The sequence below is a fragment of the Triticum urartu genome, chromosome 4A, assembly GCF_056163025.1.
Source record: "Triticum urartu cultivar PI428250 chromosome 4A, HENAU_Tu73, whole genome shotgun sequence".
Classification (NCBI taxonomy): domain Eukaryota; kingdom Viridiplantae; phylum Streptophyta; class Magnoliopsida; order Poales; family Poaceae; genus Triticum; species Triticum urartu.
The window spans coordinates 445,185,905-445,213,275 of NC_141876.1; the positions used below are offsets into that span (position 1 = coordinate 445,185,905).

Genomic DNA, 27,371 nt, shown 5'->3' on the forward strand with positions numbered 1-27,371 from the left:
CGATAGCAGAGCTCCGCGGGCCTCGGGTGCTCTCGACGTGGCGGCGTGGCCGTTGGTTGCGGGGCAGCGCGGTGGGCGGCTGGCCGACGGCGCCCGCTTGACCCAAATCTGGGCCCTTTCGGGTCCCATCTGGGCTGGGGCGGGCCTGTGGGTTGGGGCGTGACGGCGTTGCTCCCTGGTGGTGAGGCTAGGCGACTGTGGCTGCGGTGGTGATGGCTCCGGCGGCCGGCGTGCTACAGCGTAGCTGCAGGGACTATGCGGACCCATTGGGGTCCGGCCGGGCTGGTGGCGGCCTGGAAGGTCCCTATTGCTACGTCTGGTCGGCTCCGCGCGGTGGTGGAGGTGGTTCCCTCCCGCCGGCTGCTTTGCGGTTGTCATCGAGTCTAGTGTCTCCTCGTCCTACCTCCAGGTCTCGTGTTGGTAGCCTCAGTGAGATGGTGAAGACGGTGCGGTGTTCGTGGTGGCATAGGCTGGTGTGTGGCATGTGTGGCGGTGCGCTTTCGATTGTCTGGGGTGGCGGTGGTGGTTTTGGGGCGGGAGAAATCTCTGGCGGCTCATTCGCCATCGGCGCGGCTGCGCCAGTGGGCGTTGCCGGACCCTCTCGAGGGGCGTCGGTGATACCCCTTCCCCACTGCCATCCTTGTACCGGGGGGAACCCTGTGACTTGTCTGGGAAGCAGCGGCGTCGTTGTCGCATTTCTTCATGAAGGTGTTGCTTGGTATGCGAGGCTTCAGAGTGCTTAGCGGGTGGTGGTACTTCTCCGGAGGGTGCGGCGGGTGTCGGCCATCTTCGCTTAGTTGAGTTGTCGGCGTCGACATTTGTTTCTTTTTTCTTTCTCTCTTTTTTCTTTTGGGCTCGTTTGTGCTGCGGCCCCAGCAAGCTGGTTGTATCGGTTGATCGTTATTTTATAATCTATAGCGGGGGAGACCCTTTTTCGTCAATAACAAACAACCTTCCCTAGAGGGTGTACTAGGTTTCATTTAAAAATCACATGTCACTCGCTCTGGCATCAATACAATGAATATGTTTTAGTGAGTGTGTGGTTGTCGAAAAACAATTGTGTCGACATCTCGCGTGCCATGGTATATGAGCAATAAATAGCGAAGAATGGAATTGCCTATGTTCGTTGTAGAGAAAAGAGTAGTGAACAATATTGATTTACCACTTGAAGGAGCAAAAGACGAGGCGACGTTGATAGAGGAGATCGAAAGGAGGCTAACATGTTGTCGACTCCGGAGTTTGCATGACATCTTGTGCACCATCTTCATGTTGGTGTGTGTAGGAGGTCTGGAGAGGCTATGATGTTCTCTACTTCGGGGCTTGGAAGACATCATGCACACCACCCTATCCAGCATGTCTCAGCGCACAAATGCCCTATGATGTGCGCGAGGGGGCATCAAGGGCAGGTAAAGGAGCATTCGTCCATCGCTCTTGAACCGAAAGAGATTTTGTCAGCAATGAAAATACGAAATTAGTTCATGTAATGACTTTCTTGCACTAGAAATCATATGGATACACATGTTGCAAGACAGTTCTGAAACAAGGCCACATATGTGTGGAACAAGATCCTGGAGCATTGATTTTTCTTTTCACTAGAAAATATGTGTACCATGAACACAACGTCCCAAGTCAGATTAATAATCTAAAAAATGTATTTAAAAGAAAATTATTGCGAGAACATCTTTATGTTATACGTTACTAAAAATAACTTCAAGATTCAAGAACATTATACAAATTTCTTGTGATTGTGAGCAAATAGAACCATTTATCGTGTTCAATTTAATTCAACTTCAAACTTACATTTTCCTTTTGAAATAAACATAAAATATTCTGTTGAAGGGGCTGCTTCTAGTTTTAGGCTACTCAAATAGTATTGACTAATGTTTTATTAGTTTAACTAAACCAAGGATTTTCAACATACCTCCTTCATGGAATAAGATAGTGGAAAACAACTCCAAGAACAATATATGAGCCAACATCAAGACATGAGGGGGGGGGGGGGTTGTGATTAGATGGTCGGCAACTAATGTATAAACGAAAACTAAATTAGCCCAAGGATATATGAGCGATGACAAAGAGGAGCAAGAATAGCATGTGAACAAAAACAAGAAACTAGCACATGATGCAGGGACGAGGAAGGGCGGCAAATAAAGATTGATGGTCGAAGGAAGGCCAATGGTGATTACAACGACAATAACGCTGATGAAAAATGAATGCGTAATTAATTAGGATTGACTAGGGTTAGGCATGGGACTAATCGAGAAGCAACCACACCCTCAACTTACATAGACAAGAACTCCGACCTCGCAAGAGCGATGTCGGATGGGAGGGAGGAACGACCACATCCGGTGCTAGCCATGAAAAGAGTAGAGCGATGGCCTGGCACCGTGGTGCTAGGCGGGCTAAGCTTAGTTGGAATACCAACGCAAGGAAGAAGAAGGCGATGAAATCGTTTTATTTTTCCTTTAGATTGGATCTATGGGCACCTTGAATATTTATAGACAAACTATGTGACGGTTAGGGTTTAATTACAAGTATAAACCACAAAGTATTTTTTTTTGCGAGATGTGTAACAAGATCCGTTTTGACATAGCGAATCTTGTTATTTCAGCGTACTATGCCGTGAGAGACACGAAGATGTCGATGCAAAAAAAAGAGACACGAAGATATACGGTTTGACAAATCGCCCGGTAAATAATCGCTCTTCTAGAAGCACTCCGTAATGATCTCTCTTCATTTGTTGTTGAAGTTTGTCGTACCGCCCGTAGTGGGCTCTTTGAACCAGATCCGACTCGGTACGAAAGCACCCACGAGCTTTGGGGAATCCGAGCCGGGGCCCGCCGCAACAGAAACAGGGACAGGAACGGGTCGCGCGGCGGGAAAGGAAAACAAAAGAACGAGTCGCGCACACCCGTCCGCAGTCGCCATCTCCGAAGCGAAAAAAAAACCGAGCGAGTCACGCCGAAGCCACCCGGCGCCCCGCGAAGCAGCTGGTAGTGGCGGCTCGCGCCCCGCGGGTCCCTTTCCGTCAGCTACCCCTGGCCCCACCGAGTAAACCCGAGGCTGGCCCACACGCAGTGCCACGTCAGTCATCACCCCTCCTGTCCTGTCCTGTCCCCCGCTCTCTCTTTCCTCTCTCCCCGTTTCGGGATCCGGCGAGAGACCAGTCCAGAGCCAAGCCCAAGCCCGCACGCCGATGGCGACCGACGCCGACGAGGCCCCGCTGCTCGCCGACGAGCCCCTGCGGCCGGGATCCTGCAGCCGGGAGCTCGAGCTGCGGGAGTTCCGCGACCGCTACGTCTTTCGCTCGCTCGACGGCGGCGGCGCCTTCGCCGTCGCCCGCTCCGACGGCTCCCTCCGCCCCCTCTCCGCAGGTCACGCCCGCCCTAGACCGTCGGCAGATTTCCCAGCGGCGCATTTCTAGCGGGCTCGCTCCTGGATTTCGTTGGTGTCGCGTGTTCGGCTCGTGAGTGGGTGTTTTGCTTACCTGTTCGTTTGCTCGCGTGCAGAGGAAGCCGCTGCCGGGAGCGACTGTAAGGTCTCCAAGATATACGGAGTGGCCGGTATGATCAGGTTGCTCGCCGGTGAGTCAAACTGTCAACATTTGCCCTCGCCGAAACAATTAAAAGAACTATCCCCAGAACTGAACCCTTCTCTGAAATGTGTTCAGAAAGCTCCTTTCATTCATATATTACTAGTAGCTAAACTACGGTTTTTTTTTTCCGATTTTTTGTTCCAAACTTTGAGCAACCCGGCCAGCTATCTCATCAAAAGCTCAAACGGGCAGAAACAGGTGGAAGGAATCAATTCTAAAGTTTGCTTGAAACGGGCCCGGCATGTCTATACTGTGCTTTCAATAAAGGAGAAACACTCAAACCTAAAGAAAGATTCGTGTTTAGCTTCTGTTGAGGAGAGACTCAAACCTATGCAAACAAGATCAAAATAATGACAACTTATGCAGCTCTAGGACTAACACTCTCCATTATAAATTAAAGTAAATGACGGGCTAACCAGAAAGAAGAGAAACATGCTAGAAAAATCACAGAAAAAAAAGGAAAAGCAGCCAACCATAAATCTCTGTTATCATTAAATTTCACCACAGTGTGATTTCACATATTGGATGCTTGGACCATCTGGCATAGTATCTGTACCTCTGCATATTGAAAAGCTTCCCTGGAAAGACATGTTGAAAATGTACCGCCCTCTCAAAAGCAAACATACTAAAAAGCTTGCTGCACCAGTTAGAGATCAAATTTAAACTCTGCTTTCAAGTTTTCAGTATAAGAAAGACTCAAACCTAAAGAAAGGTTCGCGTTTAGCTTTCGTTAAGGAGAGACTCAAACCTACACAAACAAGATCAAAGAAGATGACAATGTATGCACACTAGGACTAATGTTCCTGAACATGTAGATCAACCTAAACCGAGATATATTGGGAGTAATATTTTAGAAAAACATGGTCATGAAACTCATGCCCTAGAGTTGTGTTGTGATCGCTGTTTACATCATCGTCTATCATATGAATTATACATAGCCATCGAACATCTGTTATGTGTTACATACTTACATGTACTTCTAGATCGAAATCCGTGCCTCACAGAAGGAGCCGATTGACAGTCTATATTGCTTGTATCTTGCTATATCACAACTAATGAAAATTATGCTAGAATTCTCAGAAAAAATGGCACTCCCATAATTTACTGACATTTGCTCTGATTGAATAAAACCTTCTTAAAGTATGTAGCTATTTAAACTCAACCGATAAGAAGTATCTTTGATCACCTATTCTGATAAAAACTAAAAGTACATAAAGGTCATCTAAAAAAAGATATTAGCTAGAAAAATCCCACAAAAGCCAAAACATCCCATGGTTGATCTATTTCATTGCTGAAAGTAAATTCTCTGTTCTAATATAATATCGCGCATTCCCAATATAATATCGCGCATAAATGGTGCCAATTCCCAATTTTAACTTTAACTCCACATAATGATGTAATACAGTGTTTTAACAGTATAATGATACATCCCCATGTGAGTTAAAAGAAAGATGATGAAAGTTTTTTCACGCTCAAGCAATTGGTGGGCACTGCTATTTCGAGTAAAAGCATAAATCTGTGGTTGATTTAGAGTTTTCATTAGTTTCATTTATATGAAGTTTTCGTATCCAGCATTCCGTGAGAAGTTTTTGTAAAACCAATTTTATTGGATCACTTGGATCAGTTAAATGAGATGTCAAAGGATGCAAAAACTTCCTTCGAAGTATAGTCGGTGATTCTATCATGGAGAGACCATTTCCTTTGTATCCAGTTGTTGTGTCCCACTTGTTCTGTTTCAGCTATTATCTCACATGTTGGTCTTCTGATGGCCACTTGCATGCTCTGTTTCTTCTGTTTTTGCTGAACTTGAACTCCTGTAATTGATAGGTCATAGTAATGGAACTGGGAAGGTTTCCCATTCTCGCTCAAATTTTCTTATGAATGAAGTACATGTAGCTTTATGATATTCTAGTCTTTAATCTTTTTAGTTTGCTTCTTAGACATGAATTTGATCTAAAATTGCTTGTGAAGCCAATGTTCTCTCTGTAACTTGAACGGTCGCATCACGCCCATTTGTATCCAGAGGTGGCATCAAGCAAACATTGTATGACTGACTGATAGCTACTCCCTCCGCCCGAATTACTTGTCTCAGATTTGTCTAGATACATCCGTTTCTGGACAAATCTAAGACAACTAATTTGGGACGGAGGTAATATTTACCTGCTTATACTTTGTTGTTCTTTGTCTGCCTCTGTACTAGTATTGATGAACAGAAGCATGTTCAGGCAGTCTACAAATGCTAAAGTTGTTGCAGCATGTAACTTACAATTGTTACATTAAAGAAAGCTGCATCAAGATGCACAGTGTTTTGGTACACAAACTTCCATTTTTGGCAACATATTATTCAGCAGATACTGTTTTCAAAACTAGAAATTGATCACACACCGATTATGTGCTGTGCTTTGTGAATCTGCATTTGCAGCTAGATTTCTTCTATAATTTATTGACTTGAATTGGGTTTGTATGTCCCCATGCGCTGCATAGTCTGAGTGCCGTATTTGCCAGAAAGGATAAACTCTTGGGGTACAGTGATGACTGAAATAGTCAGGGCGAACAAAAAACGAAAACCCCCAAATACAGGTCTTTACAATGCAAGCTCTCTACTTTGTGCTGTAAAGTTAGCTGAGTTGCGCATGACTCTCAGGTGTTCAGCAATTCATAAATGTTGCTGCTTGGGTTAATTGAACTTATGTCACTACTAGGTAAATCCTGGAAATATGTTTTGATTGGCCGTCATCAGTTAAACATAATGTTTTTATATTTTCTTGCCCTGTTTTTCTAGATTTTCTTGCGCCTTTCTGTATGTTTTCACCTTAGCACTGCTAGTTTGTTTTTCAAGAACATTTCTGGAAATCAGGTTTTTATGCCGGAGCGGCTGTTCCACATTTCAAAACTTTGTTCTTATCAGGAAGCTACGTACTTGTCATCACTTCTCGCAAGGATGCTGGCTCTTATGGGGCTTCCACAGTTTACCATGCAAATTCGATGAAATTCTTGTGCTGCAACGAGGCTATAAAGCATTTAACTTCAGAGGAAGTATGGAATAGATGAATATTTGATGCAATTTGACTCACATTGTTTGATCATAACCGGAACATGATTACCTTTACATGATATTTTTGTTTTGTGAGAGTGCATTTTAACTTGTTTATACATCTGCCTGCAGAAACGAGATGAGGCATACTTCATGTCTCTCTTGAGAATTGCAGAAACTACTTGTGGACTTTATTATTCATACGACAGGGATTTGACATTAAAGTAAGTATTCTGTCATGTGTGTCTCTGAAAAAAGGCAGCTGAAAAATGTTTATTATGTAGTTTCATGCATCGCAGAATTATGATAATTTTTTTGATCTGTTCTTTTCTCTATAATATGAGCTCTCGTTATTTGTAGCTTGCAGAGGGCATCAAAGCTGGCTGCGGGGAGGGTACATAAGCCACTATGGAAGCAGGTTAATATTGGTTTATTATTTGCATTTTAATATTCAACTGTCTTATTATACTCATCAACACAATGAATTTGATATGTCCCAGCCACATGAGAAACAGGTTTTCTAAGTTGACCAGGTTGCACACCATGAAGACTAAAGTTGCATAGAAATCTGCATGTAACTTTAGGTGTAGAAGGGTGCAACTACCCACTGAAGATGAGGCAAATATTTAATGTAGAAGTAGACTTAGTTTTTTTTACAGATAGCAAAACTATAAAAATAACAATATAACATAGTTTAGAACCCAAATATAGCTGGTGAGCATATTGCATATTGCCTGTAGTATTTGGATCTTTTGGCTACTGTCTTTGTTCTTTTTAGTTTTGTTATTAATCTTACATTTATGCTTAATTTCAGTGCAAGCACATCCTAACCAGTATACATGCACATGCAACTGTAAATTAATATAAAAAGAGCAAAACCTTAAAATTACCCCTGTAACAGTTTAAACGCCTGTGCTTCACAATTGAGACTGTAAAGACTAAAGTCATAGTATCTCTATATATACTCTATTCTTCTGTCATTATGAGCTGGCACATCCTCACCAGACATTCTTGGTTGAGATCGGTGTATTTCTGATGATTCACATCCACACGACGAGTTCCTAATACTTGGCATTCTGAAGTGATCAACAAGAGAATCAGACTTGCTATAAAACCATAAAGCTGTACAAGCCTTTATTACGTTTCAATCCTGCCTGATTTAGTCTTTCCTTATAAAGAATCAGGCAACTTACCAAAAGGATTCTTTCATGGTCACTGCTCTTCAAGTAGTTAACTTTATTTTTCAGGCTGATCCACGGTTTGTTTGGAACAGGAATTTGTTAGAGGAGCTTATTGAAACTAAGGTAATCCTATTTGAAGAGAATACAAATGTTTTTCTGATTTTCCTTTTCAGATTACTTACCTATTTTTATACGTTGTTGCAGCTTGATGAGTTCATTACCCCACTGATCCAAGGAAATATCCTAAAATTTCAACAAATTCCATGAAAATATAATACAGTAGTAACTATATCTGCACTTGTTACTGTTTACTGTGTACTTGCCTTCTGGCGATTGGCTTCTCCTTCCATTGTGCAAATATGCAATGCTGTCCCCATCATTTGTATTTCAGCATTGGAGGAAATATGCTTCAGGAGTTGGTCCATCCTTGACTATTTTACGTTTTCAGACAGAGCAATTTACCTTGAAGGATAGACTAGTCAGAATAACTTTATTCTCTCGGAGATGCAACAGGCGTTTAGGTTGTACATTTTTTCCCTAACATTTCAATTGGATATTAGCAACTGGGACTAACTTCTCATTGTCATCCACCCATTCATTGCAGGGACAAGAATGTGGAGAAGGGGTGCAAATCTGGAAGGTGCCACCGCCAATTTTGTTGAGACAGAACAGCTGGTTGAGTATGAAGGTTTAACGTCCTCATTTATACAGGTGATTTCATGATATAATGAGATAAGCTTCTTTGCTGGATGATCATGACATATCCAAAAGAAACGTGATGTTAATCCTATAAATGCGATGTTATGTGACGACATTTAGATTAATATTTTACAACTCCCTTGTTAGGTTCGGGGCTCTATTCCACTTCTCTGGGAACAGATAGTGGATTTAAGCTACAAACCACGACCCAGCATTATTGAACATGAAGAAATGGTAGGAACATATTGACATCAACGTGTATATCTAATGGCCACTCTCACTGAATACAACCTGCTGACTTCTCTCAAACTATTATCACTCACAGACGAAGGTTGTTGAACGCCACTTTCACGATCTTTCACAAAGATATGGAGACACAATGGTTATTGATCTGACCGATAAAGTAAGTTTTTGAATTCATATTGGAAGTGTGAGTTGTTTTGTGATTAAATCAATTCATGATATGCTGATTTATTTCAGTCTTTACATTTTAAGCTACAATGTGAAAGGACTTGTGTAGAATCAAGCACAGAGCGAGCAGTCCATGTGTAAAAAAATGTGAACTGCTCATGTTATTACACCCAGTTCTAGCCTTTTTTAGCAAATTGATGACTGAAACAGAAAAAATAAAATTGTCTGTAGCTACGTCTTGACCTCTTGAAAATATCAAACTTTCAGTCAGATAATCAGATTATTCTTTCAGGCCGTACAGCAGAGACAGATGACAGTTTGTCCGATCTTTTTTTTATTGCAGCAAGGTGATGAAGGAAATTTAAGCAATGCATTTGCTGCTGAAATGCAGAACTTTCCTGATATCAGGTGCTTTATGAGCTTACGTTTCCTGAAAGTGCTTATCTATTCTATCGATTTTTATTTGCAAAGCTGCAAGTAGTGAAGTACTCCCTCCGTTCCAAATTACTCGTCGCAGAAATGGATGTATCTAGAACTAAAATACATCTAGATACATCCATACCTGCGACAAGTAATTCGGAACGGAGGGAGTAGTACTTACTATCTCCTAGGGATTATGTGTCACATAGCATTCATTTGTTCTATGCTAATAATGTTGTCCTTTTCTAACAGGTATGTGCACTTTGATTTCCATCATATTTGTGGCGGAGGGAACTTTGATAACTTGCAAGTTCTCTATGATGAAATTGAGGAAGCTATTCAGAAACAAGGGTAATTTCTGAATAACGAATATTCCACTCTTTATTTTTCCTAATAATACCACTTTAGTATCCATTTCAACCACTCAAGTTTAACTGTGGCAAGTAATTTGCTCTTGATTCATTTCTGGGCCAGCGGAGTAGATATTTCCTTATGAACTCTAAAGGAGAGATATTGTTGGACCAAAGTGGCGTCGTTAGGTCCAACTGCATAGATTGCCTGGACCGCACAAATGTGACACAGGTCTGTTCACCTTATTTATCAGATCCAGTTTGATAAACATTGTTTTTTTTTCAAAATTGTTAACTTATTTGCATTATGTTTTCATTGAAACACAAAGTTAACAGTTTGTAACCGTACGCGCACTTTCCTAACTGAGTAGGTGGATTTGCAACCTTGTGCTCCTAGCACTGTACCCTGCAAAACTTTTCGCTCTAGTTAAGTTGAGTGTCTAGATCATTATGCCACCATTACAGTTGTATAACAGACAGTTCTCGATTGCAAAGATCAAAGAGCAGCCTAATTTCTTGTAATTATTTACATATTAGTTAGACATTACCCCCTCCGTTCCACAATGTAGTGCATATAGATTTAAAAAAAAGTTAAACCTCGCAAATTTTGACCATGTGGACGAAAACATTTACATCTAGAATGCCAATCATATATCATTAGATTCATCATAAGATGTAGTTTCATATTTTATATATTTGGTATTATAGATATAAATAGGTTTATCTATAAACTTGGTCAAAGTTTGCACAGTTTGACTTTTCAAAAAATCTATACGCACTACATTATGGAACGGAGGGAGTAATATAAGGTATTAACTAGAAAATGTACATTGCTGTGGGATGTGTAGCACAAAATTCTTATGAATACAATCTTTGTGGGAGTCGAGAAGCTAGTAAGCAACAATTTCTTCAAGGGGGCAGCTGGGTTGGAGCATGCGGATGACATGGACTCATGTGAATGCACTTAGTGGATATTCACAGGATATATGAATGGGTATGTCCCATTGGCATTCCCCTGAACACCAGCTCTGACTCTGATCATCTTGAGATGCAAAGATTCACTTCCACAATCGTTTCTTCATGGTGGCTTTGTCCTTGTTGCCTGGAACATCTAGAAGCAACGAAATGCTACGATCTTTCACAATGTTAGCCCTTGTAACCTAACCTCTTGGTCTGGGTTTGGCAATTTTGCTCTCAGGCTTCATGCAGCCCTGTATTTCCAAAAGGGCAAAAAACACATTTTGAAGTTTAAAAGCTTTTTTTCCCACAGATATATCTGCAAAATCTTATTGAGAAATGCATTAGTTTTTAAGCTGCATAGAAAAGACAAATTTGTGGATCCATAAAAGCAAATAGTAACTCTATTTTTTAATCCACATATTTGCCTTTTTTGCGTACATCACAACTGAAAAGATATACTAATGAAAATTTATACTTACACACTACACATCTATATATAGATGTAAAACAAATTTCGGTATTTTGAGGTTTTAAAATACTGTATTTGTTTTAAAGAAAGGGGATCCATGTAGCCATGGCTCTATTTCGCTTTTTTGCTTGATCTCTCCTCGTCAAGAAGGATCTCCTTCTCTTACCTTTCTTAATGAGTGAGGAGCTTGCAGCTTCTCTCTGAGCCTGGAGTAGCTCCCTTGTTTAAGCTCTGTAGCCCCTTCCGCTCATCTGTGTTTGTACAGCCCCCTCAGTATTGTTAATATCTCTTTAATGTGAATATTTTTTAATAGTAAATAAAAGTTACTGCCGGAGCCTCCCCTACAGGTTTCCATTAAAAAACCATAATATAGTTCTGACTTGGTTCGGCCTTAGTTCCTTGAAGCAACTATACTCCCTTGCGACTATATTGAGGTTGCAGCTGAATGAACAGTAACCTTGACTAAAATACAATAGGAAGGTCTAAATATTCATGTGATTGATATCACATTATTTTGATTGACAGACTTAGTTTTTCGTGATTCAGTCCTTGCTACTTTTAATTGTCTGATGAACACCTTGCTGAATCATTTCATATCGTCATGGTGAATTCTTTTTGAGTGCTGCTTTCCAGAGTTTCCTTGCAAGAAAATCTTTGGACTCACAGATGCGGCGAATGGGGGCATTATCATCAGCTGAAAGTATCTCTCAATCTGATAGCATTAACGATAAATTTAAAAAATGTAAGGTATGGTGATGTTTAGTATGGTGCTTTAGACAGTTTTACATGTATCGTATTCATGCTTAATACATGCTTGGCAGTGTGGGTTGAGCATGGTGATGAGCTAAGCCTTGAATATGCTGGTTCTTATGCCTTAAAGGGAGACCTTGTAAGGTAATTTCTAGCATATCTTGCTACATCAATCTTCCTGAATCAACCTTGTTATGTGCATATCGTCCAGTTCTTGACAACTCAAATAACACAGGTATGGAAGGCAGACATTGCCTGGATTGATTAAAGATGGCATGAGCGCTCTTTCCCGGTATTATTTGAACAATTTTCATGATGGAGTGCGACAAGTAAGTTGTCAACGTATGGTCGTTTGTGATGTTCCACACGAACTATCTTGCATTCCCACCTAATATTTGCTATCATTAATAGATGTCCTACTTTTATCAGAAAATAATTGTTTTTAGGTATGTTTCTTTCAGTTAGCTTTTGATACAGTTTGTTCGTTGCTAGATTATAACTTGCCCCCGCGCTTCATGCTAGATTATCACTTGTAACACCTGTTCTTAGTACTGGAGTTTATATTTTACAAAGTTGTGCTAATTGTATGGTTCTTCTGAAACCAAAAATTTCAACTCTAGGATGCTCTAGATCTTATCAGTGGTTACTACACGGTCAGCAAAAGCAGTTCTTCTCCTTTTCAAATCATTGGATTTGAATCTGCACCAGTAAGCAGCCTTGTCCATCTTCTCTGCCTTAGTGTGGTTCCTCTCATTTATAGATGGCTTTCGCAACTCTTCCTATTCTTCAACCAACCACTATAGTCAGCATTAACCATGCAATCGAATCTGACATAAGTTTTGCATTTGCTGGGAAAAAGTATCTTCCTGTGGCGTCGGCAATCATAGTTGGTGGGATCACTGTCACAACTTTCACTCTTAGTCAAGGTCTGCCTTGTACTCATCTTCGCTCAGTAGGTTCCCGTTTAGCACCGTGTATTACTGATCTCGTCTTCCCATCTGCAGTTGGACGGAGCGCACAACACCTCATCTCATCCATCATCTTCGCTGGCTTGACAGCCGGAGTGGTAGCCTTGGTGAAAGCGAATGGGAAGCAGCTCTGCTCTAGACCCCGATTATGCGGTCTGATCTAGTTGGCGGCCCCTTTTCTCTTGTCCGGTTCTCAGAGCTTTGTTGTTGGAATCTGAATGGATATGAAGTGTTGACAGCAAGCTACCTGTCCACTGTCAGCGTAGATAGATTAACCAAGGGAGAGGTCAGCTTGCTGGTCCGGTAAATCTGAAGTAAATTTTGTAAACACCTGGTTAGATTGTCTGGTTTCCTGGTAAATATAGTGGATTGTGCAGTCGGAGGCACACCGTCTTGTAGTACTGTAAACTAAGGTTAAATTGTAACACTGGATTGGATTCTGCTGCACAGTTTCTGTATCTTAAACTTGTGAAATTGTTTGCACAGAATTTAAAATTACTGAATTCGACAGGCATACTCCAGAGTGAGAAGTTGGCTCTTGTATAATGCCAGCTTAACCCAGGACAGACAGCGGTAAGTTGTCCGGCTCGTTGGTGGCAACTGCATGCGTGGGTCCTGAACACCTCCGCCTGGGTCGTGGTCTTTCAGAAGGCCCCGTGCACATGTTGTTTCCTTGGATCAAGATCGATTCTCTTGAGGCCGTTTTGCCTGCACATGTTTTTCTTTTTTCTTTTCCAATTAGCACATGTGTTCTATCTATTCCTATGTTGTCAAGGCAATTTCTTCTGTGGCTTCCGTGGGTAGTTTCAGCTAGATCGTCCCGAACTCCCAGATGCCTATAGCCAGAACATATATGGTTCGAAAAAGGAAGAAAAAAAATGACAGGCGTATGCTGCCCAAAAATAAGCGCTCCCAAGATATTGGTGGCACGCCACAGTTCAAGGTGGCCAACCAAACGTTGGTGGCCAGAAAGAAAAAGACCGTCTCTGTTTTGCTCTCTTTGCTGGCTGCTATCCACATTGGGATCTCGAATTCACCTTGGATTTCGTAGCGTAGAACAAAGGCTCCGTCCGTCCGTCAAGCATCCTCTGTCGCAGGTGAATTGGCTCTAAATGTCTCCGCCTGTTCCGCTGGATTCCGGCTACCAGATAAGGCGGCGTGGCATGTTGAAATTTATTTGATCTCCTCTCTGTTGTCTGTTGTACTGGCTTAACATGAAGTTTCCAACGCAGGATGATCTAATAGCTGTTAGTTCTTGGTAGCATCGATCACATCAAGAAGGATTCAAAGGAAAAAAGTGCAATTGAAATAAAGTTTCACCACACGAAACCTAAGCGAGAAGCCGATGGCAAGCACTGATGATCCGAAGAACGAGCCGTCGTCCCCTTGGTCCATTTTTAATTGGAATAACAAAGCAGGTAAGGTTAAGGGGGTCTCCTGCATCCAATTCCAAGGATACGAACACACAAATATCCCCCTTTTTTTTCTGACAACAATGTGAACTACTATCTGCTACCAGAGCCGGAGGTCGAGCAACCCAGAATGAGAAGCACCCAAGAGATCCTCACAAAATATAAATTCAACGGGGTATTATATTTCTCCACCTTTGAATTTTGCATTTACTCCTATATTGCTTGTCTCTTGCTGATTTAGCTAGTAGCTGTAAATTGCGCTCCAGGATGCTGCCGCGGCAGCGGCGCACGCGAAGGATAAGCTCATGGAGCGGCAGGAGAAACTCGCGGTAAAACGATTTGGTTCCTTCTGTTGTTCAATCGACGCCAAGAGAGTACGGTAAATCTTGACGACACTGATATCCTGTTTCTTGGATGCCAGAAAATGGTCGAAGAATCCGCAGAGTTTGAGAGCGAGGCGAAAAACTTTGCCACCCTCGGCCAGCAGATCAGGAAATCCCTGGAGACCAAGAGATGGTGGTGGCCATCGTGATTCATAAACCAATCGTCCGGTCATCAAGCGATGTGATGTGATGTAGTGTAAAAAAACGCCTCTTATATTATGGGACGGAGGGAGTAATACCAATGCGTTTAGCGTGCCTGGCTGCTGCACTGGTCTGCGCATGCTAAATGAAACGAGAGCAAGACGTTGCCTTTTAGCAACAAGTGGGAATGATTGTGGACGGATACATGTATCTACTCTACTTAGTTTTAATTAATCATGTGATGGTGATGGCTGACGACCGTGCGATGGACTTCTCACCCGCCAGCGCCATACATGTAACTAGCTCTTATCGTGGACGGATAAATGGTACGAGGTGGCATATTTTGCTTGCGGATCGAATGGTGCTAAGAGAGGACACGGGTGGCGTGTACCAGCCATGGGTTGGAGGCTTCTCCGATTGGACCGTCCATTGATGAGGTTAGGCTGCTTGCTGGTTCTCTTTTCCACTTGCCACGTCACCTCTCCAGTTTTTTTTTTGAAACATCAAGACTTTATTCCTTAAGTCAAAGGCAGATTGTTTACAATAGCATGAGAAATAAAGTCCGGAATATTAGATTGCCCAAAAGAGGAAGATCTATTGCTAAAAGAGTTGCTAGCTAAGATATGAGCAGCCTCATTAGCTTCACGAAGACAATGAGAGTATACTGTATTGGCCAAATCAAGAGCAAGTTCTCTGCACTCCAAAATCATGGCTATATTTGATCCCGTATAATCCGAGTTCTGCATTGATTCCACCACGAAACTGCTGTCATACTCAACTTGAACTTTGTTGCATCCGATTCTGCCGGCTAGATATAAACCATTGCGGATTGCCATAGTTTCGGCTGTGTCAACGCTCGAGATATGAGGGAGATACCATGTGGTTGCTGCTATGAAATTCCCTCGATGGTCACGTGCAATAGCACCTGTTGCTCCTGAAAGAGTGTCGGACTGGAAAGCTGCATCCACATTAACTTTTATTACATCGTTTGCCGGCCGTTTCCACATGTGATCTTGCTTCCTTTCCGAAAACTTGCTTGAGTAAGCGCGGATAAAGTTGGTAGCTAGAACTCTAATTGATATGGCTACTTTCTCTGCTGTTTGAATCAGTTCCCCTTTCACATGTTGGCGCCTCTGCCACCAAAGATACCAGGCCACCACCAGTATTAGTTCGGACGTGGGCAAACCTTTAGAAACGCCCTGTGTCCGACTGAGAATCTTGTAGTTACTGATCCAGACCGGTCCTGCATAATAGCCTTCAGTATAACATTATGAACCCCCAATTCTGACCAGATTTCCTGCACTCTCTTGCATGTGAACAAGCAATGTTGAATATCTTCCAACCCAACCGAGCAAAATGGACACTGTGGGGTAAGCGGGATATGTCTGTTTGCCAATATTCCATAGCAAGGCAGTGATCCATTCAGTACCTTCCAAGCAAAATGCTTAATCTTTCCAGGGAGTTTAAGATTCCGCACTTCATGCCATATTGTGTTAGCTTGGGCATTTCCTTGACCATCAGATCTAGCAAGACGATGTCCATATATGTGTTCAAATTCTATGTGATAAGCTGACCGGACTGAAAAGGTCCCTGATCTCATGTAATTCCATGCTATGAAGTCCTCCATCACCTGAACATTTAGAGGTATTTGGAGGATCCTATATGCATCAACTGGAGAGAACGCGTCTCGGATTAAAGCTTCGTCCCACTGGCCATAATGAGGATCAATCAATTTCTCCACGTATCTTAGCATCATTGATCCTCGAGGAGTAATAACTTTCTGCGATGGGCTTGATGGAATCCATGGGTCCTGCCATATATCTATCTGCGCTCTTGTACCCACACGCCATATACACTCTCTTCTGAATGTTTGAATACCTGCCACAATACTCTGCCAGGTAAACGACGAACCTTTCTTTGGACCTGCCTTCAAAATATTACCCTCTGGATAATACTTTGCGCTTAAAACACGTGCACATAGAGAATTAGGGTTTTGGATTAGTCGTCAACACTATTTTGCTAATAAAGTAAGGTTGAAACTGTGAAGAAAGGGGGACTGGGATTTAGAGACGTCGCCTCTCCAGTTCCTAAACTAGTATGACCCCGTGATCTCTGTGGTCTGAGAATGGACCGTCCTATAAACAAGGACAGGAGCATGTAGTGTAGCATCAACTAACTATCCAGTAGTTGTACTGTACGTAGCATAAAGTTAGCTGATGGTGCGTGGGTGATATGGTTGAGTGGTGGCACGAGGACCTCGTGGCCTCCTGCCGGCCACACCCGCAGCCGCGGTTCCCAGCAATTTCCTTTTATTAGCCCGTGTGTTTAGTGGGAGGACTTTCCAGGTCCCTATCTGACAAAGTGGTTAACCAACGCAAAGCAGCCCGCGCGCCGGCCATGGGATGGACCAACACCAACACCAACACGGTGCGTGCTGACGCTACGCTACCTTCTTCTCCGTCCAGGGAAAAAGAGAGGAGCAAACATCAGCAACCGCTCTAGGACAGAGTACCACTGTTATCTTTTAACCAGTTGACTGCTCATGTGTGTGGCGGTAGTCAGTAGTACTACTAGTAGCTAGCAACAACCATGCTAGCTCGGGTGCCACCTAGTAGTTGTGAACCCAAGCGTGACACACAGGCACGGCCACATCAATCTCCCGTGCAAATTTCCGAGCCGTCCCGCGCCACCGGCCCTGTGGCTCCAGCGACGTCGCTCCAGCATCCAACAAATAATCAAATATAAACCCGTACAAATACAAATATATACTATGAATGGTTGTTCGGAGCAGGGGATGTCGACGTGCCGCAATCCGTCGCCGACCATTTGGGGCTTGTTTGGTTTTGAGTCCTGTCCTGCCCTAGGTGCCTGTAAAAAGTCATTGCCTGGAATAGGCCTAAGAGCATCTGTGTTGTACTCCCTTCGTTCTATAATATAAGAGCGTTTTTTACACTAGTATAATGTCAGAAACGTTCTTATATTATGGGACGGAGGGAGTATATGACTGGGCAAGCTCGTTTGATAGAATGACATTTGGCTGATGCCCGGAAAAGCATTAAAGAATATATTTTCTTTTTGAGGGTATAGATATTATTTTTGAGAGGCTTGTGAAATCGGTGGCCTGGCCTCAGGCTAATGGCGGCACCTGGATTGACCCGTGCTAATGACGACAACATACATTTCCAGGCGGTCATGTTGTCAAATGCTCAGGATACTATTCAAACAAGTCTCACACAGGTTTCAGGTACGGTCGTGGCCAGGCACGAGTTCGTCAGGAAGGCAACCAAACTGACCGTTGAAGCCACCGCCGCCATCCTGACTGTGCATCTCCTTCCCACATTAACAGACGCATCATGGTGCACTACTTCTTTTGAAGATGAATCCGACTTTAATCTTTAATTTAACAAATTGAATCATACTAAGTATATTGTGACATGCATAATGACAAAGATCTCTGATATGTAACATTTCCCTCGGATATATTTGAACTTGTTGCATTTAGCTAAACTTTTGCATCTCAACTTTTCTCCGAACCGGTGGCGAACCAAGATTTTGACCAAAGGGGGTAACAATTTTCTCACTCACAACAGAAATGCCAGGTATAACCATAAAAAATGCTAGTTTATCATTCTATCCTTATAATGCATATAGGATTAAACTAAGAGTACTAGGTCAAAAAAGATTTGCATTTTTGGAGGGGATGCCAGGGCACCCTCGGAACTCCCACTGGATCCGCCAGAAGAAGACGAAAGCTGCATGAACTAGATTAGCTTCATAAGTGTCGCATTAATTATTCACACCAGTAGGCGATAATCTAACATTGTTGAATACATTGTCTAGGACACACCCCTTGCAAGGCAGAGTGTCGAACCGTTGTTTCTTCGTCGTACTGTTTATAAAGAAGTTTAGGACTCTCTTCAATTCATAGGATTGTAAAACACATGAATAGGAAAAATATAGGATTGGCTTCCTTTAGCTCACAAGATAGAAATATCATAATGATAAAAAAATTCATAGAAGTGAGATGATATGTATCTCAATTTCTCTATGGGAAGAAACGTCATTTGATGCATACGATAGGATTTTTCCACTGAGTCTAGGCTAAGGCCTCCTTTGGTTTGTAGGAATTTTATAGGACAGGTTTTTCAAAGATTTTTTTTCTTTGGAGCCATCTGGTTTGTAGTAATGGATTTTTATTCCTATATAGGATAAAAACCAATCCTTCACATTTTAAAGAAAAAAACATTAGCCCAAATTCAATGAAAAAAATTATTATCCTCTTCATCAAATGACATCTCTTTCCATCTATGAATTGACATACGATCATCTTGTTGGAAATATGCCCTAGAGGCAATAATAAAGTGGTTATTATTATATTTCCTTAATCATGATAAAGGTTTATTATTCATGCTAGAATTGTATTGACCAAAAACTTAAATACATGTGTGGATACGTAAACATATACCATGTCCCTAGTACGCCTCTACTAGACTAGCTGGTTGATCAAAAGATGGTTAAGGTTTCCTAACCATAGACATGTGTTGTCACTTGATAACGGGATCACATCATTAGGAGAAGGATGTGATGGACAAGACCCCTCCGTTAGCTTAGCATATGATCGTTCAGTTTATTGCCACTGTTTTCTTAATGTCAAATACATATTCCTTCGACCATGAGATCATGTAACTCCCGGATACCGGAGGAATACCTTGTGTGCTATCAAACATCACAACGTAACTGGGTGATCATAAAGGTACTCTACATGTATCACCGAAGGTATCTGTTGAGTTGGCGTGAATCGAGATTGGGATTTGTCACTCCGTATGATGAAGAGTTATCTCTGGGCCCTCTCGGTAATGCACATCACAAGAAGCTTGCAAGAAAAGTGACTAAGGAGTTAGTTGTAAGATGATGTATTAAGGAACGAGTAAAGAGACTTGCTGGTAACGAGATTGAACTAGGTATGGAGATACCGGCGATCGAATCTCGGGCAAATAACATACTGTAGGATCGAAAGTAGGTCTAGAGGGGGGGGGGGTGATTAGACTATTGACCAAATAAAAATCTAGCCTTTTCTAAATTTAAGTCTTGGCAGATTTTAGCAACTTAGCACAAGTCAAGCAATCAACCTACACATGCAATTCTAAGAGTATAGCAGCGGAATGTAAAACATTGCATATGAAGGTCAAGGGAGGGGTTTGGAAAGGCAAACACAATGTAGACACGGAGATTTTTGGCGTGGTTCCGATAGGTGGTGCTATCGTACATCCACGTTGATGGATACTTCAACCCACGAAGGGTAACGCGAGTCCGCGGAGGGCTCCACCCACAAAGGGTCCACGAAGAAGCAACGTTGTCTATCCCACCATGGCCATCGCCCACGAAGGACTTGCCTCACTTGGGTAGATCTTCACAAAGTAGGCGATATCCTTGCCCTTACAAACTCCTTGGTTCAACTCCACAACCCTGACGGAGGCTCCCAAATGACACCTAACCAATCTAGGAGACACCACTCTCCAAAAGGTAATAGCTGGTGTGTTGATGATGAACTCCTTGCTCTTGTGCTTCAAATGATAGTCTCCCCAACACTCAACTCTCTCGCACAGATTTGGCTATGGTGGAAAAAGGATTTGAGTGGAAAGCAACTTGGGGAAGGCTAGAGATCAATATTCTTGTGGTTGGATTGGAATGTCTTGGTCTCAACACATGAGTAGGTGGTTCTCTCTCAGAAAAATGAGTAGTGAAAGTGTAGGCACGTTCTGATGGCTCTCTCTTGAATAGAGAAGGGGGTGGAGGGGTATATATAGCCTCCACACAAAATCTAACCGTTACACACATTTGAGCCAACTCAGTCAGACCAAATAGGTGAACTCGCTGAAACCGATTCAGTAAAAAATGTGAACGTTAGGATTCTTGGTGGGACCGACATGATCAACTCGGTGGGACCGATGTGCTAGGGTTAGGGCAAAACCTTATCTCAGTTTGACCGACTACATGAACTCGGTGAGACCAATTTCAGTAATAAGCAAATAAAGAGTTGGGCAGGCAAACTCGGTGGGACCGATCGCTCCTTTCGGTGATACCGAAACATTACGAAGGGGAAACAGAGAGTTTGCATTGAGAACTCGGTGGGACCGAAATCCCTATTGGTGAGACCGAACTGATTAGGTTTTCTGGCTATGGCTATGTCAAGTGAACTCAGTGGCGCCAGATGGATCAAATCGGTGGGGCCGAGTTTGACTTTAGGTTTAGGAAATATTTGGATTTGAGAAAGTGGTTGAGGGCTTTGGAGCATATCACTAAGTATTTTGAGCAAGTAGATCATTAAGCAACACCTCATCCCCTTTTAATAGTATTGGCTTTTCCTATGGACTCAATGTGATCTTGGATCACTAAAATAGAAATGAAGAGTCTTGAGCTTTTGCCAATATTTGTCCTTAGCATTTTGAGGGGTCCACATCTCTAGTCCATGTCATGCCAATCATTGAACTTTCTGAAATAATGAACTTGAATGGATATTAGTTCAATGAGCTATATGTTGTTATGAATTACCAAAACCACCCGGTGATTAGTTGCACTTTCACATATCGACAGACAAAGGGAATTACATATGTTGTCATAAAGGTTCGACCGATAAAGATCTTCGTGAAGGAAATATGCCCTAGAGGCAATAATAAAGTTGTTATTTATATTTCCTTATATCATGATAAATGTTTATTATTCATGCTAGAATTGTATTAACCGGAAACTTAGTACATGTGTGAATACATAGACAAACAGAGTGTCGCTAGTTTGCCTCTACTTGACTAGCTCGTTGAATCAATGATGGTTAAGTTTCCTAACCATAGACATGAGTTGTCATTTGATTAACGGGATCACATCATTAGAGAATGATGTGATTGACTTGACCCAACCATTAGCTTAGCACGATGATCGTTTAGTTTGTTGCTATTGCTTTCCCCATAACTTATACATGTTCCTATGACTATGAGATCATGCAACTCCCGAATGCCGGAGGAACACTTTGTGTGCTACCAAACGTCACAACGTAACTGGGTGATTATAAATGTGCTCTATAGGTGTCTCCGATGGTGTTTGTTGAGTTGGCATAGATCGAGATTAGGATTTGTCACTCTGATTGTCAGAGAGGTATCTCTGGGCCCTCTCGGTAATGCACATCACTATAAGCCTTGCAAGCAATGTGACCTAATGAGTTAGTTATGGGATGTTACATTACAGAACGAGTAAAGAGACTTGCCGGTAACGAGATTGAACTAGGTATGATGATATCGACGATCTAATCTCGGGCAAGTAACATACCGATGACAAAGGGAACAACGTATGTTGTTATGCGGTTTGACCAATAAAGATCTTCGTAGAATATGTAGGAGCCAATATGAGCATCCAGGTTCCGCTATTTGTTATTGACCGGAGATGAGTCTCGGTCATGTCTACATAGTTCTCGAACCCGTAGGGTCCGCACGCTTAACGTTCTGTGACAATTTGTATTATGAGTTATGTGATTTGATGACCGAAGTTTGTTCGGAGTCCCGGATGAGACCGGGGACATGACGAGGAGTCTCGAAATGGTCAAGACATAAAGATCGATATATTGGAAGGCTATGTTCGGACATCGTAAAGGTTCCGAGTGATTCGGGTATTTTTTTCGGAGTACCGGAGAGTTACGAGAATTCGTATTGGGACTTAATGGGCCATACGGGAAAGGAGAGAAAGGCCTCAAGGGTGGACGCGCCCCTTCTCCATGGACTGGTCCGAATTGTACTAGGGAAAGGGGGTGCCCCTTCCTTCCTTCTCCTTCTCCCTTCCCATTTTCCTATTCCATGTAGGAGGTGGAATCCTAGTAGAACTAGGGAGTCCTAGTAGGACTCCACACTTTGGGCGCGCCCTATGAGGGATGGCCTCCTCCTCCCTCCATCCTTTATATACGTGGCCAGGGGGCACCCATAGGCACACAAGTTGATCATTGATCTCTTAGCCGTGTGCGGTGCCCCCTCCACCATAATCCACCTCGGTCATATCATAGCGGTTCTTAGACGAAGCCCTGTTCCGGTAGCATCATCATCACCGTCATCACGCCGTCGTGCTGACGAAGCTCTCCCTCGACACTCTGCTAGATCGTGAGTTCGTGGGACGTCACCGAGCCGAACGTGTGCAGATCGCGGAGGTGTCGTACTTTCGGTACTAGGATTGGTTGATTGTGAAGACGTACGACTACATCAACCGCGTTGTCATAATGCTTCCACTTATGTTCTACGAGGGTACGTAGACAATACTCTCCCCTCTTGTTGCTATGCATCACCATGATCTTGCGTGTGCGTAGGAAATTTTTGAAATTACTGCGTTCCCCAACAGTGGCATCCGAGCCAGGTTTATGCGTAGATGTTAATTATATGCACGAGTAGAACACAAAGGAGTTGTGGGCATGGGTATATACATATTTCTTGCCGTCACTAGTTGATTCATGATTTGGCAGTATTGTTGGATGAAGCGGCTCAGACCAACATTACGCGTACGCTTACACGAGACTGGTTCTACTAACGTGCTTCGCACATAGGTGGCTAGTGGGTGTCTGTTTCTCCAACTTTAGTTGAATCAGATTCAATGAACATGGTTCTTTCTGAAGATCAAATAACAATCACTATACCGTGTTGTGGTTTTTGATGCGTAGGTAAGAACGGTTCTTGCTCAGCCCATAGCAGCCACGTAAAACTTGCGACAACAAAGTAGAGGACGTCTAACTTGTTTTTGCAGGGCATGTTGTGATGTGATATGGTCAAGACATGATGAGATATAAATTGTTGTATGAGATGATCATGTTTTGTTAAAGTTATCGGCAGCTGGCAGGAGCCTTATGGTTGTCTCTTTATTGCATAAGATGCAAGCGCCATATAATTGCTTTACTTTATCAATATGCGATAGCAATAGTTGCAAAAGCAATAGTTGGTGAGACGACCATGTGACGACACGTTGATAGAGATCAAGATGATGGAGATCATGGTGTCATGCCGGTGACGATAGAGATCATGACGGTGTTTTGGAGATGGAGATCAAAGGCACAAGATGATGATGGCCATATCATGTCATATATTTTGATTGCATGTGATGATTATCCTTTATGTATCTTATTTTTCTTACTTTGGCGGTAGCATTATAAGATGATCTCTCACTAAATTTCAAGGTATAAGTGTTCTCCCTGAGTATGCACCGTTGCGACAGTTCGTCATGCCGATACACCACGTGATGATCGGGTGTGATAAGCTCTGCGTTCACATACAACGGGTGCAAGCCAATTTTGCACACGCGGAATACTAGGGTTAAACTTGATGTGCCTAGCATATGCAGATATGACCTCGGAACACCGGAGACCGAAAAGTCGAGCGTGAATCATATAGTAGATATGATCAACATAGTGATGTTCACCATTGAAAACTACTCCATCTCACGTGATGATCGCACATGGTTTAGTTGATTTGGATTACATGATCATTTAGATGACTAGAGGGATGTCTATCTAAGTGGGAGTTCTTAAGTAATATGATTAATCGAACTTAAATTTATCATGAACTTAGTCCTAATAATATTTGCATATCTATGTTGTAGATCAATTGCTCGCGTATAGCTTCCCTGTTTTATTTATGATATGTTCCTAGAGAAAACTATGTTGAAAGATGATAGTAGCAATGATACGGATTGGATCCGTGATCTGAGGATTATCCTCATTGCTGCACAGAAGAATTATGTAATTGATGCACTGCTAGGTGACATAACTATTGCAGGAGCAAATGCAGACGTTATGAACGTTTGACAAAGCTCGGTATGATATCTACTTAATAGTTTAGTGCACCATGCTTTACGGCTTAGAACCGGGACTTCAAAAATGTTTTTGAACGCCACAGAGCATATAAGATGTTCTAAGAGTTGAAATTGGTATTTCATACTCATGCCCGTGTCGAGAGGTAGGATACCTCTGACAGTACTTTGCCTACAAGATGGAGGAGAATAGCTCAACCAGTGAGCATGTGCTCAGATTGTATGGGTACTACAATTGCTTGAATCAAGTGGGAGTTAATCTTCCAGATAAGATAGTGATTGACAGAGTTCTCTAGTCACTATCACCAAGTTACTAGAACTTCGTGATGAATTATAATATGCAAGGGATAATGGAAACAATTACGAAAGCTCTTCGTGATGCTGAAATCCGCGAAGGTAGAAATCAAGAAAAAGCATCAAGTGTTGATGGATGACAAGACCACTAGTTTCAAGTAAAAGGGCAAGGGAAAGAAAGGGAACTTCAAGAAGAATGTCAAGCAAGTTCCCACTCCCATGAAGAAGCCCAAAGCTAGACCCAAGCCTGAAACTGAGTGCTTCTACTGCAAAGGAAATGGTCACTGGAAGTGGAGCTGCCCTAGATACTTGGCGGATAAGAAGGATGGCAAAGTGAACAAAGGTATATTTGATATACATGTTATTGATGTGTACTTTACTAGTGTTTATAGAGAACCCCTTGGTATTTGATACTAGTTCAGTTGTTAAGAGTAGTAACTCGAAACGGGAGTTGCAAAATAAACAAAGACTAGTTGAGGACGAGGTGACGATGTGTGTTGGAAATAATTCCAAGGTTGATAAGATCAGCATCGCACACTCCCTTTACCTTCGGGATTAGTGTTGAACCTAAAATAAATGTTATTTGGTGTTTGCGTTGAGCATAATATGATTGGGTCATGTTTATTGCAATATGGTTATTCATTTAAGTCAAAGAATAATTGTTATTCTGTTTACATGAATAAAACCTTCTGTGGTCATACACCCAAGGTGAATGGTTTATTGAATCTCGATCGTAGTGATACACATATTCATAATATTGAAGCCAAAAATTGCAAAGTTAATAATGATAGTGCAACCCATTCGTGGCACTGCCGTTTAGGTCATATTGGTGTAAAACACATGAAGAAACTCCATGCTGATGGACTTTTGGAATCACTTGATTATGAATCACTCCGAAACAATGGAGCGAGCAACTGACTTATTGGAAATAATACGTACTGATGTATGCGATCCGGTAAGTGTTGAGGTTCACGCCGGGTATCACTATTTTTTGACCTTGACAGATGATTTGAGAAGATATGGGTATATCTACTTAATGAAACATAAGTCTGAAACATTTGAAAAGTTCAAAGAATTTCAGAGTGAAGTGGAAAATCATCGTAACAAGAAAATAAAGTTTCTACGATCTGATCGCGGAGGCGAATATTTGAGTTACGAGTTTGGTCTTCATTTGAAACAATGTGGAATAGTTTCGCAACTCACGCCACCTGGAACACCAAAGCAGAATGGTGTGTCCGAACGTTGTAATCGTACTTTATTGGATATGGTGCGATCTATGATGTATCTTACCGATTTACCACTATCGTTTTGGGGTTATAGATTAGAGACAGGTGCATTCACGTTAAATAGGGCACCATCTAAATCCGTTGAGATGACACCGTATGTACCATGGTTTGGTAAGAAACCAAAGCTGTCGTTTCTTAAAGTTTGAGGTTGCGATGCTTATGTGAAAAAGTTTCAAACTGATAAGCTCGAACCCAAATCGGAGTAGTGCGTTTTCATAGGATACCCAAAAGAAACTTTTGGGTACACCTTCTATCACAGATCCGAAGGCAAGATATTTTGTTGCTAAGAATGGATCCTTTCTAGAGAAGGAGTTTATCTAGAAAGAAGTGAGTGGGAGGAAAGTAGAACTTGATGAGGTAATTGTACAATCTCCCGAATTGGAAAGTAGTTCATCACAGAAATCAGTTCCAGTGATTCCCACACCAATTAGTGAGGAAGCTAATGATGATGATCATGAAACTTTAGATCAAGTTACTACTGAACCTCGCAGGTCAACCAGAGTACGGTCCGCACCAGAGTGGTACGGTAATCCTGTTCTGGAAGTCACGTTACTAGACCATGACGAACCTACGAACTATGAGGAAGTGATGATGAGCCCAGATTCCGCAAAATGGCTTGAGGCCATGAAATCTGAGATGGGATCCATGTATGAGAACAAAGTATGGACTTTGATTGACTTGCCTGATGATCGGTGAGTCATTGAGAATAAATGGATCTTCAAGAGGAAGACGGACGCTGATAGTAGTGTGATACGTCTCCAACGTATCTACTTTTCCAAACACTTTTGCCCTTGTTTTGGACTCTAACTTGCATGATTTGGATGGAACTAACCCGGACTGACGCTGTTTTCAGCAGAATTGCCATGGTGTTATTTTTGTACATAAATAAAAGTTCTTGGAATGACCTGAAAATCAAGGGAGATTATTTTTGGAATATATAAAAAATACTGGCGAAAGAATCAAGGCCAGGGGGCCCACACCCTGTCCATGAGGGTGGGGGTGTGCCTACCCCCTGGGTGCGCCCCCTGCCTCGTGGGCCCCTGACGTTCCACCGACCTCAACTCAAACTCCATATATTCACGTTCGGGGAGAAAAAAATCAAAGAGAAGGATTCATCGCGTTTTACGATACGGAGCCGCCGCCAAGCCCTAATCTCTCTTGGGAGGGCTGATCTGGAGTCCGTTCAG

The 27,371-nt window shown here is 42.3% G+C and overlaps 2 protein-coding genes across 7 annotated transcripts; both read left to right on the plus strand.

Annotated features, from left to right (window-relative positions):
• The first annotated feature begins 3,078 nt into the window (after positions 1-3,078).
• SAC8 (SAC domain-containing protein 8) lies at positions 3,079-13,351 on the plus strand. 5 transcript variants are annotated; one of them, XM_048715548.2, is made up of 20 exons: positions 3,080-3,374; positions 3,510-3,584; positions 6,504-6,631; positions 6,762-6,853; positions 6,990-7,047; positions 7,877-7,933; positions 8,015-8,048; positions 8,251-8,331; positions 8,415-8,521; positions 8,657-8,743; positions 8,835-8,912; positions 9,264-9,328; positions 9,593-9,691; positions 9,823-9,922; positions 11,753-11,861; positions 11,941-12,013; positions 12,105-12,198; positions 12,490-12,576; positions 12,729-12,795; positions 12,874-13,351. In XM_048715548.2, the coding sequence occupies exons 1-20, from the start codon at positions 3,197-3,199 to the stop codon at positions 12,999-13,001; spliced, it is 1,797 nt and encodes a 598-aa protein (XP_048571505.2). In that variant the 5' UTR covers positions 3,080-3,196; the 3' UTR covers positions 13,002-13,351. The 5 variants fall into 5 exon arrangements, 4 of the variants coding, with proteins under 4 accessions (XP_087374683.1, XP_087374682.1, XP_048571505.2 ...); XM_087518555.1 differs by having other exon boundaries at positions 7,877-8,048; XR_015601332.1 differs by lacking the exon at positions 12,874-13,351 and having other exon boundaries at positions 7,877-8,048; positions 11,753-11,866.
• A 429-nt stretch (positions 13,352-13,780) lies between these two features.
• Positions 13,781-14,992, plus strand: LOC125552083 (uncharacterized). Of its 2 annotated transcripts, none has more exons than XM_087518558.1 (5): positions 13,781-13,934; positions 14,070-14,255; positions 14,357-14,424; positions 14,516-14,578; positions 14,671-14,992. In XM_087518558.1, exons 2-5 carry the CDS (start codon positions 14,183-14,185, stop codon positions 14,779-14,781), a joined length of 315 nt encoding a protein of 104 aa, XP_087374684.1. In that variant the 5' UTR covers positions 13,781-13,934; positions 14,070-14,182; the 3' UTR covers positions 14,782-14,992. The 2 variants fall into 2 exon arrangements, with proteins under 2 accessions (XP_087374684.1, XP_087374685.1); XM_087518559.1 differs by having other exon boundaries at positions 13,788-13,998.
• Positions 14,993-27,371: the final 12,379 nt, after the last annotated feature.